This window comes from Cervus elaphus, chromosome 32 (genome assembly GCF_910594005.1).
Source record: "Cervus elaphus chromosome 32, mCerEla1.1, whole genome shotgun sequence".
Taxonomy (NCBI): domain Eukaryota; kingdom Metazoa; phylum Chordata; class Mammalia; order Artiodactyla; family Cervidae; genus Cervus; species Cervus elaphus.
In genome coordinates, this window is record NC_057846.1 from 22,990,399 (window position 1) to 23,006,418 (window position 16,020).

The following is a 16,020-nucleotide window of genomic DNA, read 5'->3' on the forward strand; positions in this document are numbered from 1 at the left end:
CCTGTAGCTCTGAAGTGTGTGTGTGGTTTTCAGAGCCCAGGTCTTTCGCCTCCATGGTTAGATTTATTCTTAGATATTTTATTCTTTTTGATGCAATTGTAAATGGGATTGTTTTCAATTTCTCTTTTGACGTTTGTTATTAGTGTATAGAAACACCACAGATTTCTGAACATCAATTTTATTTTCTGCAGCTTTATTGTATTCATTTATTCTAACAGATTTTTTCTGGAGTCTTTAGAGTTTTCAGACGGTCCCCGACTTATTGATGGCTTCACTTAGGTTTTTTTCTCTACTTCCTGATTTCACGATGATGTAAAAGTGGTACATTCAGTGGTAACCATACTTTGAATTTTGAGTTTTGACCATTTCCTGGCCTGGTGATATGGGGTGTGTATCACGCTCACTAGTACGATGCTGGGTGATGACCGTGAGCTGCGGCTCTGCAAGGACGGGAAACTGACGCACTTAGACCCGGTCTGCATCCGGACAGCACGTCTGCGTTTCGCTGTCAGTATGCTAGTCAGCAAATTACCTGGGATATTCAACACTTCATTGCAAAATAGGCTTTGTGTTAGATGGCTTTACCCAGCGGTAGGCTAATGTAAGCGTTCTGAGCACGTTTAATGTAGGCTAAGCTAAGCTGGGATGTTTAGTAGGTTATTTAAACGGGGTGAGGACATTTACCTTCAGCAGTTGACTTCCTGGAAGTCAGCTGTGTTTGGCATTTACTTCTCCAGTACCTGCCCCAGGATGCTTCCTGAGGGCAGCTGTCATTAACCCAAACCCAGGTCCTGTGAAATGAGGTCCTTTGAGCACCATGTAGTAGTTACAGAAAATGGAAACAGTGATAGACATTAATTTTTCTTGGGCTCCAAAATCACTGCAGATGGTGACTGCAGCCATGAAATGATGCTTGCTCCTTGGAAGAAAAGCTATGAAAAACCTAGACAGTGTATTAAAAAGCAGAGACATTATTTTGCCAAAAAGGTCCATATAGTCAAAGCTACAGTTTTTCCAGTGGTCATGTATGGATATGAGAGTTGGACTATAAAGAAAGCTGAGCACCGCAGAATTGATGCTTTTGAACTGTGGTTTTGGAGGACTCTTGAGAGTCCCTTGGACTGCAAGGAGATCCAAGCAGTCCATCCTAAAGGAGATCAGTCCTGGGTGTTCATTGGAAGGACTGATGCTGAGGCTGAAACTCCAATACTTTGGCCACCTGATGCGAAGAGCTGACTCATTAGAAAAGACCCTGATGCTGGGAAAAATTGAAGGCAGGAGGAGAAGGGGATGACAAAGGATGAGATGGTTGGATGGCATCACCGACTCAATGGATCTGAGTTTGAGCAAGCTCTGGGAGTTGGTGATGGACAGGGAGGCCTGCCATGCTGCAGTCCACGGGGTCGCAAAGAGTTGGACACGACTGAGCGACTGAACAGCAACAACACACAAAATGTGCAGAGGCTGCAGCACTTTTTCTTGGCCACCTTTGTTTCCTGCAGCAACCAGAGCCGTAGAGAGAGTTGGCTTCCTGGGCGCTGAATTAGAATGGACTGTGCCTGAGCAAACACGAAAGGGTTTGAGTCTGCCCCCTCTTTCCCCCTAAAGCGTCACACAGACACCCCATCCAGACCAGTCTGTCCGGGCTCCACAGTACACTGCTGCGGGTGCTGAGATGCCGGGAGGCGCCACTCTCAGGAAGGAGGCTTGAGCTGGGATCCCCAGCACAGGAGAGGTGCAGGCCAGCTGAATTTTGCCTTGAAATTCCTCGAGGCCTTGATGCCGCACCGGCCTCTTGTCCCAGCCAGACCTGGCAGGCCGTCGACCTTCCCAAGCGGTTCAACCCGGGGGACGGAGCCCGGCTGTGTTGACCCCACCTTCGCTGAGCAGTGGGACCCAAGCCTGCTCAGTCTCCAGGGCTGGGACAGCACCCCTAGTCTGGGAGGTCGGAGAGGATCAAGCAGGCTCTGCTCCTCTTTCCCATCTTGCTGATGCTGTCTTGTAGTTGATTTGCTCTGCTGTGATGGCTGTCAGCGTCTGGCCCCTGATTCAGGTATCATGTTATCTGTGGTCTAGCTCTAATGTTTTCTCAAACTTCTTGCCCTAGAAATTCGAGCAGAGTGGTGAGCATAGGTCCTTATGAATTACTTATCTCAGAGACACTTTTCTGTGAATACCGAGCAGGAAGAGAGGAGATAAGTTTTGTGGATTATCTTGTGGAGATACAGAATCCCTGTGTATGTCCAGGGAAGGAACGAAGAGGGTAATCGTGTGGATTATTTGCTACACATACGGACTTCTTATCGATTTACATACTGGCCTCCTCATTGGCTCCAGCCCTTCACTTTGGTTTCTTTGTTTTTCGGCACTGTTTGACTTTGCTTTTTCAGACTTTGTTGAAATTGTCAGTTTGCTGACTTGTATGTCTGTTTTTTCTTTACCTGGAGAATTCCTCACACACCACGTTCTGCCTCTGCGTGACTGGCTGTCCTTACTGTGTGATCCCATCCCTGCGGCCACCAGCGTCAGAACTCTGTAACTTCAGTGGCAGTTTTACAGGAATGAGAAATAGCCTGCCGTGTCTCAGTAGGCACGTCCTGTTTAAGCTCTGGTCTCCTGTTGGAGGTTGCTGGTTCTGTGTCCCGTTGATGGGAATTTCTGCTGCAGTGTCCTTGGGATGCACGCGCCTTTTGCTCTGTGGTTTTCTCAGGATACGGGCCCTGGTGTGGGAAAGTCCGATTCGAGGCTTAGCCTGTCTTATCAGTTTTATTTCAGTCATTTGAGGCCTCTCCATTATACTGGCTACTGCCAGTGTGTATTTCCACCAACAGCTTAGGGGCATTCTTTTCTTCTCCAGGCAGCTTTCTCTGGCAATACTGATTGTTTTTAGAGTTGGAAAGGTGGCCATTGTGATGAGTGGGATGTGAATTCCCGTTGACTTTTTTTTTTTTTTAACAGTTTTTAATGAGAGCTATAGACAAGATGATTTCATTCCTCATCTTTTCAATTGTTTCTTCCCTATATTTGCCCTTTTCCTTTCCTACTGGGCGAGATTTGGCTTTGTGTTCAAGGATCTTTTTGCAGTCTTTGTCCAGTTGTAGTCTGGTGATAACCACCTTGCTGGGGTGGATGCCCACGTGGACAGTCGTGCCATTAGCCTCCTCCCGCTGCACTCGTTCAACAGAAATGACGTATTTCTCCCTGCAAACCTGGGCTACTTTGCCAATTTGTTGTCTTTTGTAGTGCCCTTGTACAACCTCAGCTTCATCATCCTTTCGGATGGGCGTGGATGGAACCTTGTACTTCTGTCTTAGCTCTTTAGAAAGAGAGGAGAAGACATAATTTTCCTGTGAATATGGGAAGGTGCAATGAAACGCCTTTTTTGGTTCTTGCTTTGGTGAGAAGTCAAAGGGATTGAACTTCATTTTGGCCGATAGCGCTTCAGCGATGGCCACGGAAGGGATCTGCGGGCTGCCATTGGCCTTTTGATTGACATTCCTGCAGCAGTGAGAGATGCCTAGCCTGTTACCTGAGGCGGAAGTTTCTGGTTGTTTTTCCTTTTTGTTTTTTTTTAAAAGAGGGTGAGGACAATTTACTGTTGTCAGCTGGCTTCCTGGATGTCGGCTGTGTTTGAAATTTACTTCTCCAAAGGCAGAGCAACCAGAGATCAAATTTCCAACATCCTTAGGATCATCAAAAAAGCAAGTGAGTTCCAGAAAAACATCGGCTTCTTTATTGACTACACCATAGCCTTTGACTGTGTGGGTCACAACAAACTGTGGAAAATTCTGAAAGAGATGGGAATACCAGACCACCTGACCTGCCTCCTGAGAAACCTGTATGCAGGTCAGGAAGCAACAGTTAGAACTGGACATGGAACAACAGACTGGTTCCAAATAGGAAAAGGAGTACGTCAAGGCTGTATATTGTCACCCTGCTTATTTAAGTTATATGCAGAGTACATGATGAGAAACGCTGGGCTGGAGGAAGCACAGGCTGGAATCAAGATTGCCAGGAGAAATACCAATAACCTCAGATATGCAGATGACACCACCCTTATGGCAGAAAGTGAAGAAGAACTAAAGAGCTTCTTGATGGAAGTGAAAGAGAGTGAAAAAGTTGGCTTAAAGCTCAACATTCAGAAAACTAAGATCATGGCATCCAGTCCCATCACTTCATGGCAAATAGATGGGAAAATGATGGAAACAGTGGCTGACTTTATTTTTTTAGGCTTCAAAATCACAGCAGATGGTGATTGCAGCCATGAAATTAATAGATGCTTACTTCTTGGAAGGAAATTTATGACCAACCTAGACAGCATATTTAAAAACAGAGACATTACTTTGCTGACAAAGGTCTGTCTAGTCAAGGCTATGGTTTTTCCAGTAGTCATGTATGGATGTGAGAGTTGGACTATAAGAAAGCTGAGCACTGAAGAATTGATGCTTTTGAACTATGGTGTTGGAGAAGACTCTCGAGAGTCTCTTGGACTGCAAGGAGATCCAACCAGTCCATCCTAAAGGAGATCAGTCCTGGGTGTTCATTGGAAGGACTGATGTTGAAGCTGAAACTCCAATACTTTGGCCACCTCATGCGAAGAGCTGACTCATTGGAAAAGACCCTGATGCTTGGAAAGATTGAAGGCAGGAGGAGAAGGGGACGGCAGAGGATGAGATGGTTGGATGGCATCACCGACTCAATGGACCTGACCTGCTCTGGGAGTTGGTGATGGACAGGGAGGCCTGGAGTGCTGCAGTCCATGGGGTCACAAAGAGTCAGACATGAATGAGTGACTGAACTGAACTGAGTACCTGCCCCAGGACATTTCCTGAGGTCAGCTGTCATTAAACCAAACCCATGTTTTTATGAATTGAGGTCCTGTGAGCATTCGGTAATTAAGTTGTAGTTACAGTAAATGTCCACAAAGCGGCAGCACTTTTCCCCACCCACCTTTTTATCCGGAGGCCACACTCAGTCGTGTCCAACTCTTTGCGACCTCATGGGCTGCAGCACACCAGGCTTCCTTGTCCATCACCAGCTCCCAGAGCTTGCTCAAATTCAGGTCCATCGAACCAGTGATGCCATTCAGCCATCTCAAATCCTCTGATGTCCCCTTCTCCTGCCTTCAATCTTCCCCAGCATCAGGATCTTTTACAATGAGTCAGTTCTTCGCATCAGGTGGCCAAAGTATTGGAGTTTCAGCATCAGTCCTTCCAATGAACATTCAGGACTGATCTCTTTTAAGACTGACTGGTTGGATCTCCTTGCTGTCCAAGGGACTCTTAGGAGTCTTCTCCAACACCACAGTTCAAAAGCATCAATTCTTCAACAGTCAGCTTTCTTTATGGATCAACTCTTACATCGATACATGACTATTAGCTTTGACTAGACCGACCTTTGTTGGCAAAATAATGTCTCTGCTGTCTGGGTTTAATATGCTGTCTAGGTTGGTCATAGCTTTTCTTCCAAGGAGCAAACATCTTTTACGTTCATGGCTGCAGTACCATCTGCAGTAATTTTGGAGCCCAAGAACATAAAGTCTCTCACTGTTTCCATTGTTTCCCCATCTGTTCACCATGATGTGATGGGCAACCAGAGCCGTAGGGGGAGTTGGCTTCCTGGGCGCTGAATTAGAATGGACTGTGCCTGAGCGAACACGGAAGGGTTTGAGTCTGCCCCCTCTTTCCCCCTAAAGCGTCACACAGACACCCCATCCAGACCAGTCTGTCCGGGCTCCACAGTACACTGCTGCGGGTGCTGAGATGCTGGGAGGCGCCACTCTCAGGAAGGAGGCTTGAGCTGGGATCCCCAGCACAGGAGAGGTGCAGGCCAGCTGAATTTTGCCTTGAAATTCCTTGAGGCCTTGATGCCACGCTGGCCTCTTGTCCCAGCCAGACCTGGCACACCCTAGACCTTCCCAAGGGGCTCAACCCAGGGGACGGTGCCCAGCTGTGTTGACCCCACCTTCGCTGAGCAGTGGGACCTAAGCCTGCTCAGTCTCCAGGGCCGGGACAGCACCCCTAGTCTGGAGGTCAGAGAGGATCAAGTAGGCTCTACTGTATTTTTGGACTTTTGCCTCAGAACATCTAGCAGATGGTGTGCATCAGGTCGTTGTGTATTATTAATCTCAGAGACACTTTTCTGTGAATACCAAGCTGGAACATAGGACTTAAGTTTTGTGGATTATCTCTTAGAGATACAGAATCCCTGTATATGTCCAAGAAAGGAGATAAGGAAGGGGATAATCCTTGTGGATTATTTGTTACAGATACTGATTTTTTTGTCACTTTACATTCAGACCTCTTGATTTGTTCCATTCTTTCACTTTGATTTCTTTTTTTTACTGAAACCATTTGTTTGATTTCTTAGAGTCTCTTTCTGCATTATAAATTTGCTGCCTTGTATGTCTGGTTTTTGTTTACCTGGAGAATTCCTCATACTCCATGTTCTGTCTCTGCGTGACTGACTGCCCTTCGTGTGTGATCCCATCCTTGAGGCCACCAGCGTCAGAACTCTGTAACTTCAGTGGCGATTTTACAGGAATGAGAAATAGCCTGCCGTGTCTGAGTGGCACGTCCTGTTTAAGCTCTCACCTGTTGCAGATTGCTGGCTGTGTCTTGGCGATCGGAAGGGGTGCTGCAGTGTTCATTGCTGCGTGGTTTTCTCAGGATACAGGCCCTGGTGTGGGAATGTCCGATTCTAGGCTTAGCCCATCGTGACAGTTTTTTTTTTTCAGTCATTCGAGGCCTCTCCATTATACTGGCTGCTGCCGGTGTGTATTCCTACCAATTTAGGGGGATTCCATTCTTCTCTAGGCGGCCTCTTCGGCAGCGTTTATTGTTCTCAGAGTTGGGAAGATGGCCATTGTGCCGGGTGGGGTGTGAATTCCTACTGGCCTTTTGACTGACATTCCTGTGGCGCTTAGGGATGCTTACCATCTTACCCGTGATGGAGGTTTCAGTTTGTTTTTCCTTTTCTTTTTAAAGTGGTCGAGGACAATTTATCTTTGGCAGTTGGCTTCCTGGAAATCGGCTGTTTCGAATTTACTTCTCCAATACCTGCCCCAGGACGTTTCCTGAGAGCAGCTGGCTTTAATCGAAACCCAGGTGTGAATTGAGGTCCTGTTAGCACAGGGATTAAGCTGTAGTTCCGAAAATGTCCACAAGGCGGCAGCACTTTCTGTTCACCCACCTTTGTTTCACGGCCACCACACCGTGAGGGAAAGTTGGCTTCTTGGTTGGTGAATTAGAGTGGATTGTGCCTGAGAAGACACTAAAGGGCTTACGTCCTAAAGCATCACACAGACACCCCGTCCATACTGATCTCTTAGGGGTTCCCAGTACATTCTTGTGAATGCTTAGAACCTAGGCGGCTGCGCGCTTAGGGAGAGGGCTTGAGGTGGGCCTGGAAAAGTGCTGCCGCCTTGTGGACATCTTCGGGAATTACAGCTTAATCCCTGGCGATCACAGGACTTGAATCCATAGGACCTGGGTCTGGGTTAAGGACAGCTGCCCTCGCGAAATGTCGGGGCGCAGGCATTGGAGAAGTTAATTCCAAACACAGCCGACTTACGTTAGTGTTGTTGTTATTCAGTCGCTCAGTCCTGTCGACTCTTTGTGACCCCATGGACTGCAGCACGCCAGGCTTCCCTGTCCTTCACCAACTCCTGGAGTTTACTCAAAGTCATGTCCATCAAGTCAGTGAAGCCATCCAACCATCTCATCCTCTGTCGTCCCCTTCTCCTCCTGCCCTCAATCTTTCCCAGCATCAGGATCTTTTCTAGTGAGTTGGCTCTTCTCATTAGGTGGCCAGATATTGGAACTTCAGTTTCAGCATCAGTCCTTCCAATGAACACCCAGGACTGATCTCCTTTAGGATGGACTGGTTGGATCTCCTTGCAGTTCAAGGGACTCTCAAGAGTCTTCTCCAACACCACAGTTCAAAAGCATCAATTCTTCAGTGCTCAGCTTTCTTTATAGTCCAACTCTCACATCCATACATGACTACTGGAAAGACCATAGCTTTGACTAGACGGACTTTTGTTGGCAAAGTAATATTTCTGCTTTTTAATATGCTGTCTAGATTTGTCATAGCTTTTCTTCCAAGGAGCAAGCATCTTTTATTTTCATGGCTGCAGTCACCATCTGCAGTGATTTTGGAGCCCAAGAAGACAAAGTCTGTCTCTGTTTCCATTGTTTCCCCATCTATTTGCTGTGAAGTGATGGGACAGAATGCCTTGATCTTCGTCTTTTGAATGCTGAGTTTTAAGCCAGCTTTTTCACTCTCCTCTTTCATTTCTTTAGTGAAAGAGGCTGTTTAGTTCATGTTCAATTTTTGCCATTAGGGTGATATCATCTGCATATCTAGGTTCTTGATGTTTCTCCCGGCAATCTTGATTCCAGCTTGTGCTTCATTCAGTCCAGCATTTGCATGATGTACTCGGCATATAAGTTATATAAGCAGGGTGACAGTAGACAGCCGTGACGCACTCCTTTCCCAATTTGGAACCAGTCTGTTGTTCCATGTCTGGTTGTAACTGTTGCTTGTTGACCTGCATATGGATTTCTCAGGAGGCAGGTCAGGTGGTCTGGTATTCCCATCTCTTTTAGATTTTTCCACAGTTTGTTGTGATCCACATAGTCCAAGGCTTTGGCGTAGTCAATAAAGCAGAAGTAGATGTTTTTCTGGAATTTTGTTCCTTTTTCTGTGATCCAGCGGTTATTGGCAATTTGATCTCTGGTTCCTCTGCCTTTTCTAAATCCAGCTTGAATATCTGAATGTTCTACAGTCATGTACTGTTGAAGCCTGACTTGGAAAATTTTGAGCATTACTCTGCTAATATGTGAAAATGCATGCAGTTGTGCAGTTGTTTGAGAATTCTTTGGCATTGCCTTTCTTTGGGATTGGAATGAAAACTGACCTTTTCCAGTCCTCTGGCCACTCCTGAGTTTTCCAAATTTGATGACATGTTGAGTGCAGCACTTTAACAGCATCTTTTAGGACTTGAAATAGCTCTGATGGAATTCCATCACCTCCACCAGCTTTGTTTGTAGTGATGCTTCCTAAGGCCCACTTGACTTTACATTCCAGGATGTCTGTCTCTAGGTGAGTGTCCACACCATTGTGGTTATCGGGTCATTAAGATCTTTTTTGTATAGTTTTTCTGTGTATTCTCTCCATGTCATCTTAAGCTCTTCTGCTTGTTAGGTCCTTGCCATGTCTCTCCTTTATTGTGCCCATCATATGAAATGCTTCCTTGGCATCTCTAATTTTCTTGAAGAGATCTCTAGTCATTCCATTCTGTTTCTTTTTTCTTTATTTCTTTGCATCATTCATTGAAAAAGACTTTCTCTCTCCTTGCCATTCTCTGGAGCTCTGCATTCAGTTGGGTATGTTTCTCTTTCTCCTTTGTGTTTCCTTTCTCTTCTTTTATCAGCTGTTTGTAAGGCCTTCTCAGACAACCACTTCTCCTTCTTGCATTTCTTTTTCTTTGGGACTGTTTTGCTCGCCGCCTCCTGTAGTGTTAGGAACCTCTGTCCATAGTTCTTCAGGCATTCTGTCTGCAAGGTCTGACCCCTTGCATCTGTTCGTCACCTCCACTGTGTAATAAGGGTTTGATTTAGGTCATACCTGAATGGTCTAGTGGTTTTCCCTACTTTCTTCTATTTCAGCCTGAAATTTGTGATAAGGAGTTCATGATTTGAGCCACAGTCAGCTCCCGGTCTTGTTTTTGCTGACTGTATAGAGCTTCTCCGTCTTCGGCTGCAAAGAATATAATCAGCCTGATTTCGGGAGTGGCCATCTGGTGATGTCCATGTGTAGCGTCATCTTTTGTTTTCTTGGAAGAGGGTGTTTGCTATGACCAGTGCATTCTCTTGGCAAAACTCTGTTAGCCTTTGCCCCGCTTCCTTCCGTACTCCAAGGCCAAACTCGCTGGTTAATCCAGGTATCTCTCGACTTCCCACTTTTGCATTCCAGTCCCCTATGACGAAAAGGACGTGTTTTTTTGGTGTTAGTTCTAGAAGATCTTATAGGTTCTTATATAATGGTTCAATTTCAGCTTCTTTGGCATTAGTGGTTGGGGCATAAACTTGGATTACCGTGACATTGAATGGTTTGCCTTGGAGATGAACAGAGATCATTCTGTCGTTTTTGAGATTGCACCCAAGTACTGCATTTCAGATTATTTTGTAGACTATGAGGGCTGTTCCATTTCTTCTAAGGGATTCTTGCCCACAGTACTAGATATAGTGGTCATCTGAATAAATTTACCCATTTCCATCCATTTTAGTTTACTGATTCCTAAAATGTCTATGTTCACTCTTGCCATCTCCTGTTTGACCACTTGCAATTTACCTTGATTCATGGACCTAACGTTTCCAGAGTCCTAGGCAGCATTGTTCTTTACAGATTCAGACTTTCCTTTCAGCACCAGACACGTCCACAACTCGGCATCCTTTCTGCTTTGGCTCAGCCTCTTCATTCCCTTTGGAGCTGTTTATCTGCTCTTCTCCAGTAGCATGTTCGACACCTACTGACCTGAGGGGCTCATCTTTCAGGGTCATGTTGTTTTTGCCTTTTCATGGTGTAAATGGGGCTCTCAAGGCAAGAATGCTGAAGTGGTTTGCTATTCCCTTCCCCAGTGGATCCCGTTTTGTCAGAACTCTCCACCGTGACCTGTCTCTCTAGGTGGCCCTGCACGGCATGGCTCATAGTTTCATTAATTACATGAAGCTGTGATCCCTGCGATCATTTGGTTAGTTTTCTGTGATTGTGCTTTTCATTCTGTTTGCTCTCTGATGTACTTATTGCCTTACTGTTCATAGTCTTCTGCTGAGTGTTTTGTAGTTGCTCTCTCCCTTTGCGGTTTGATGCCTGTCTCGTGGGCATCCCAGTGGCCCAGCTGGCAAAGGATCTGCCTGCAATGCAGGAGTGTGCGTTTCCTTTCGTGACGCTGTGTGTGTACTGCAGGTGTTTACTGGGTGGTTACCATAAAGCTGACATATAACACATTCTAATTTCTAACTTTTAACCCCACCCGTTTCTGATGTTACATTTTAACACCTGTGTACCCCTTAACTAAGTATAGTGTTTGTACTACTTTCGTCTTTTAACCTTCACACTAATTTTATGTCTTCGTCCACTACCTTTACTATGTATTTGCCTTTCCCAGTGATTCACACCTTCGTATGTTTTCTTGGGGCTCGCCAGGTGGCTCGACGATAAAGTGTCCACCTGCAGTACGAGGGACCCGGGTCCATCCCTGGGTCGGGAAGATCCCCTGGAGGAGGGAATGGCAGCCCACTCCATTATTCCTGTCTGGAGAATTCCATGGACAGAGAAGCCATTAACACATCTTTTATTTTTCAGCATAAGGAAGTCCCTTCAATATTTTTTACAAGGCTGGTTTGGTGCTGCTGAACTCCTTTAGCCTTTACTTGTCTGGAAAACTCTTTACGCTTCAATTATACATGGTAACTCTGCCAGTAGCGTATTCTTGGTTGTTTTTGTTTGTGAGCTGGATTCAATATATCATGCCCCTCCCTTCTGGTCTGGAACATCTCTTAAAAATCTGGTGATTGTCTTACGGGGGTCCCTTTGATGTAACGTTTTTTGTATTGCTAGTTTAAGATTCTCTCCTTGGCTTTAACTTTTGACATTTTATTTATAATGTGTCTTGGCGTGGGTCTCTTTGGTTTGATCTTATTTAGAGCTCTCTGGACTCCCTCTATCTGTATGTCTGTTTTCTACCCCAGGTTAGGAAAAGTTTTCAGCTGTTAATCCTTCAGATAAGTTTTCTGTTCCTCTCCCTCTTTTCCGAGGGCTCATGCAATGTGAATGTTAGTCTGCTTGATGTCCCATAAATCCCCTAATATATAGTTTTTTTCTAGTTTTTTTTTTTGTTGTTGCTACTTTGATTGGGTAAGTTCATCTGCCCTGGTTTTGAGATCATTGATCCTAAAAGCTCCCATCTGGGATTACTGGCACTCTGGAGCAAGGTAGAGGGGTGAAGATGATACCGCTGATACAAGATAAAAGAAAGGTGATTCCCTCCAGCTTTAGCAAGGCAAAAGGCGAGAGGGGAGGTGGTGCCCAGCAGCCTCCCTCCTTCGGTTACCACCAAGACCTTGCCCCTCAGGCCAGTGCTTTAAAATTAGCAAACGAACCTCTCACATGAAGAATGGGTGCTTTTCAAGGGGCTGCTACTGAAGTTGACTCCCAGGCAGGTGAGTCTCACACTGCTTCCCCTGTGAGCTCTTCAAGAACCCCCATAAGTTTTCACAGCGCCGTGGGTCTCTTGCCTTTTCATTGTGTTCATGGGGTTCTTGGGGCAAGAAGCCTGGCGTGCTGGAGTTCACGGGGTCACAGAGTCAGACGCAGTTGGTGACTGAGCAATCTGGGCTCTCTCGGGCGTGAGCCCAGCCGGCCTCAAATCCGGGTGTCTGCGGGGCTCCCCTCTCAGACGCTGTCTTGAAAGCTGAGGAACCTGAATGGCAGAACTTCGCTCCTCGGGGAGGAGTTCCCGGGTTGAGTTCCCTGCAGGCTGGGAGCTGCTCTGTCTGGGCTGGGGTTTATGGCCAGAGTGCCTCAGCCTTTCTGAGCTGCTTCGGTGTGATTCCCCTCTCATCGCCTGATGTGAAGGGGTCTTCCACCAGGTAGATTTTGTCCACATGAAATCGTTTCATATATTGTTGTAGAGTGTGTCCATGGGAGAAGGTGAATTCAGGATCTGTGTCACTGTTGTGAACCAGAACCATGTGTTTTTTCTAATAATGCTGAACAGTTAATATTTGCTGACTACAGAAATAAACCACTGAAGCCATGTATTGATACTATTTTATTAACTATATAGGAGTTTACACAAGGAATAGAAACTTCCGACTGTATAAATCATCAAAAATAGGAAAGTATGTGGCTTTGGAAGTTGCTGAAGATAACAGATTCTGTCCTACACAATCGAAGAATATTTCCAAAGAAAATCAGTACTTCCTGTCGTCTTTGGTCAGCAATGTTAGGTACGCAGGACCATGAATATTTATTATTCAGTGAATAGCATTTTTAATTACTAAAATGTGAACTGTATAAACTCTTTATATTTTGTGTAAAAGAAAGTTTTAAAAATTCTAGGTTAACTGTTCTTTTTTGTCTGTTAACTAGAATAGTAAAAGTTATTTTTAACTACTTTTCTCTTTATATCCTTTTATATTTGATATATTTTCCAGGTTTTCTAAAATGATTATTCTATTAAAAAGAAAATAAAAACTACTTACTGCATTTGGAAATGTAATTAGTTAAAATTTAATTTTTTAATATATGTACATAAATATAATATACATAGATCCTTCATTTGAAACATATTTCATGGGGTCATTATTTATATGATTATGTCACCTGTCTTGTCTACTCAACATTATTTGTCAAATTAATAATTGACCAATAAATTATCAATAATTTTTCTATATAATTTTCTATTATACTGATACACTCTAATTTACTGTCAAGTCTTACTGAAGTTTTAAATTCTCATGTTTTGGTCATTTTAAGAAGTGTGAAAGACATCTTTCAATAGAAATATGTGGCCTTCATTTCTCTTCACTCGTGGCTGGCAATTTTTGTTAATTTAAGACGTGGTTAAAGATCAGAATAAATTGTCTTGCTAAAGTAACTTGTTCTGATCCCTCTCCTTTTTGCTGCTCTTAGATATAATTTTAAAGAGAAATTCCATAGAAGTAAATTATAATAAAAATATTTAAGACACTGCACAGGGAAAGTTGTGTCCAAGTGTCCACTTGATACGCTAACTCGGGAGGGTGGGAAGATGTGTTGTCTTTCTCTACATATGTATGGACTGTTTGAGTTTTCTTAACAAATCTTAGAAGTAACCTCACCGTCTGTTTCCTTACCTTTAAAATGGAAGTAACATTAACACCTACTTCGTGGGGCTGTGAGGACTAAGTAAGTGAGAACTGTATGTGTATGCTTCCCGCAGCGCCTGGCACGCGGTAGGTGCCACGGCACGTAAGGTTGCCCGCAGGCGTTGGTTGTCACATCTGAGCTTCTGGCAGTAGTACCGTCCTAAAAATTACATGATCGTTGCTCCCTCACTGTTGTTGGCTCCAGAATAAGGTCACATTCTATCCTGTATGGGAGAAGCAACACAGGCGGCCTCTAAGAACAGCCTGAAGTGCAGGCAGTCTCTTGATTCCCAAACCCCATTTCTTTTGTAGTTGTCAGTATTCTGCAGAAGTGCAGAGGGTTACCCTACGGAGCGAGGTAGCTTTTGTTGTCATCGCGTACCCGACTAAATACCAGGTCTTGTTCTTCATGAAATAAAGGCTAAATTCTTTATGGTTTTGAATGTGTTTTTCCTTTCAGTTAATTTTTAAGCTGTTTTCCCTTTGCTTTTGTTCCTCTTTCTTTTTTTCTATTATCCAGACTTTTTTTTTTTTTTTTTAAGATTTTGCAGAAAACATAACTTTATTAATGACTTCACTAACAACAACACTGCTTAAGCTAAAAAGATATCTGAAAATGCTTTACTAAATAATCACATAATTTTCCTTCTCAATTGGTTGTGAGTACAATCTTATAACTAACATTAAAACACAAACCACCATTGCTAGTTTGTCTTGTTTGACAATTTTATGCTCATTTGTATACTGATACAATACAAATAACAAAATACAGTAAGCATTATGATAAGATTATACTAGATTCTGAAATAGAAGAAATCCTCATATTATGAAATATCTTAGGTATCATCAGGCTACCCCAGTGGCTCGGTGGTAAGGAACCTGCCTCCCAATGCAGGAGATGTGGGTTCAATCCCTGGGATGGGAAGAGTCCCTGGAGAAGGAAATGGCAACCCACTCAAGTGTACTTATCTGGGAAATCCCATGGACAGAGAAGCCTGGTGGGCTACAGCTGATAGGGTCTCAAAGAGTTGGACACAAATGAAGTGACTGAGCATGCATGCATCATTACTGAGTTTTTAAAAACAAGAAAATATTGCTTTAAACCTTTAAAATCATGTTTCTTTACTTATTTTTAAAATATATAAATTCTAAAAATATATCAAGAGTATCTGATAAGGACTTTTAAAATTAACAAAAATTTAAAAGGCTTCTGTAGCTTCAGCATTTCTCAGGTCTTCTGATTGACTCTACCGTTGAGGAAAATACTATAAATGGTCACCAAACTAATCATTTTTTGTAGGGGTTGGATTGGTGTTTTTTAGGCAAATGTGGCATAAATATCTTGAACAGTTAGCTGTTGAACAAAGGATTTTATTATGAGACTATCTGAAATTGTGTCCTTTCAGTAGTTAAATCTCTTTAATTCTAATATTACTTTCTGTTGTACACATTTTCTTCTTCAGATTTTCAGATGCTTTACGAATTCTGACATGTGACATACCTCAAAGTAAACAGCGAATTCAGTGTTTGAATCGTACCAGTACTTCAGGTAAGTTTAAGAAAACAATTTGCTATGAAAATTTAAGGATGCAAAATCTATTTTTCTTCAAAATCTTAAATCTTATGTATTTATATGTACTGTTCTTTCAGAACAACTGTGTTTCTCTCCAAAGTAAAAGTGTAAAAAAATTTTAAAGCTTACTGACTTAATTTTCATCTTAGGGTGTTTTAGAGGGAAAATATGAGAATAATGTAGGTTGTCTAAAATAAGCACATATTAAGATGAAAAAACTTAAAAACTTAAAAGATCTCTTCACCCTTCTGTCCACGATCAGATGGGTCACCACTGTTAATAGTTTCCTATTTAACCCAGAAGACCTTTCCTGCATTTCCAGTACATGGAGAGCCCCTGCATTCTTTTAATGGCCATAAAGTTTTTCATGAAATCTATATGTTCTTAATTGCTTTACTGCAGAAAACATCTTTTTCTAAGATATACTTAAACTCTCCAGTAAACTGTATTTTTATACACACACTTTAGGCTATCATTCTTTATAAGTGGGAGACTGAAAATTTAAATATACAACAAAATTGGATTGGTTAC

At 43.4% G+C, this 16,020-nt stretch overlaps 1 protein-coding gene and 1 pseudogene across 6 annotated transcripts in view; one reads left to right on the forward strand and one right to left on the reverse strand.

The window, feature by feature from the left end:
* The window catches only part of PRIMPOL (primase and DNA directed polymerase), a 52,853-nt gene that overhangs the window by 25,739 nt on the left and 11,094 nt on the right, over positions 1-16,020 (forward strand). For all 6 annotated transcript variants that reach the window (XM_043893526.1, XM_043893528.1, XM_043893529.1 and 3 more), the window contains 2 exons: positions 12,854-13,016; positions 15,380-15,465. In XM_043893526.1, the coding sequence (XP_043749461.1) occupies positions 12,854-13,016; positions 15,380-15,465 (249 nt within the window). The remainder of the gene's footprint in view (positions 1-12,853; positions 13,017-15,379; positions 15,466-16,020) is intronic.
* Positions 2,952-3,425, reverse strand: LOC122687725 (annotated as a pseudogene).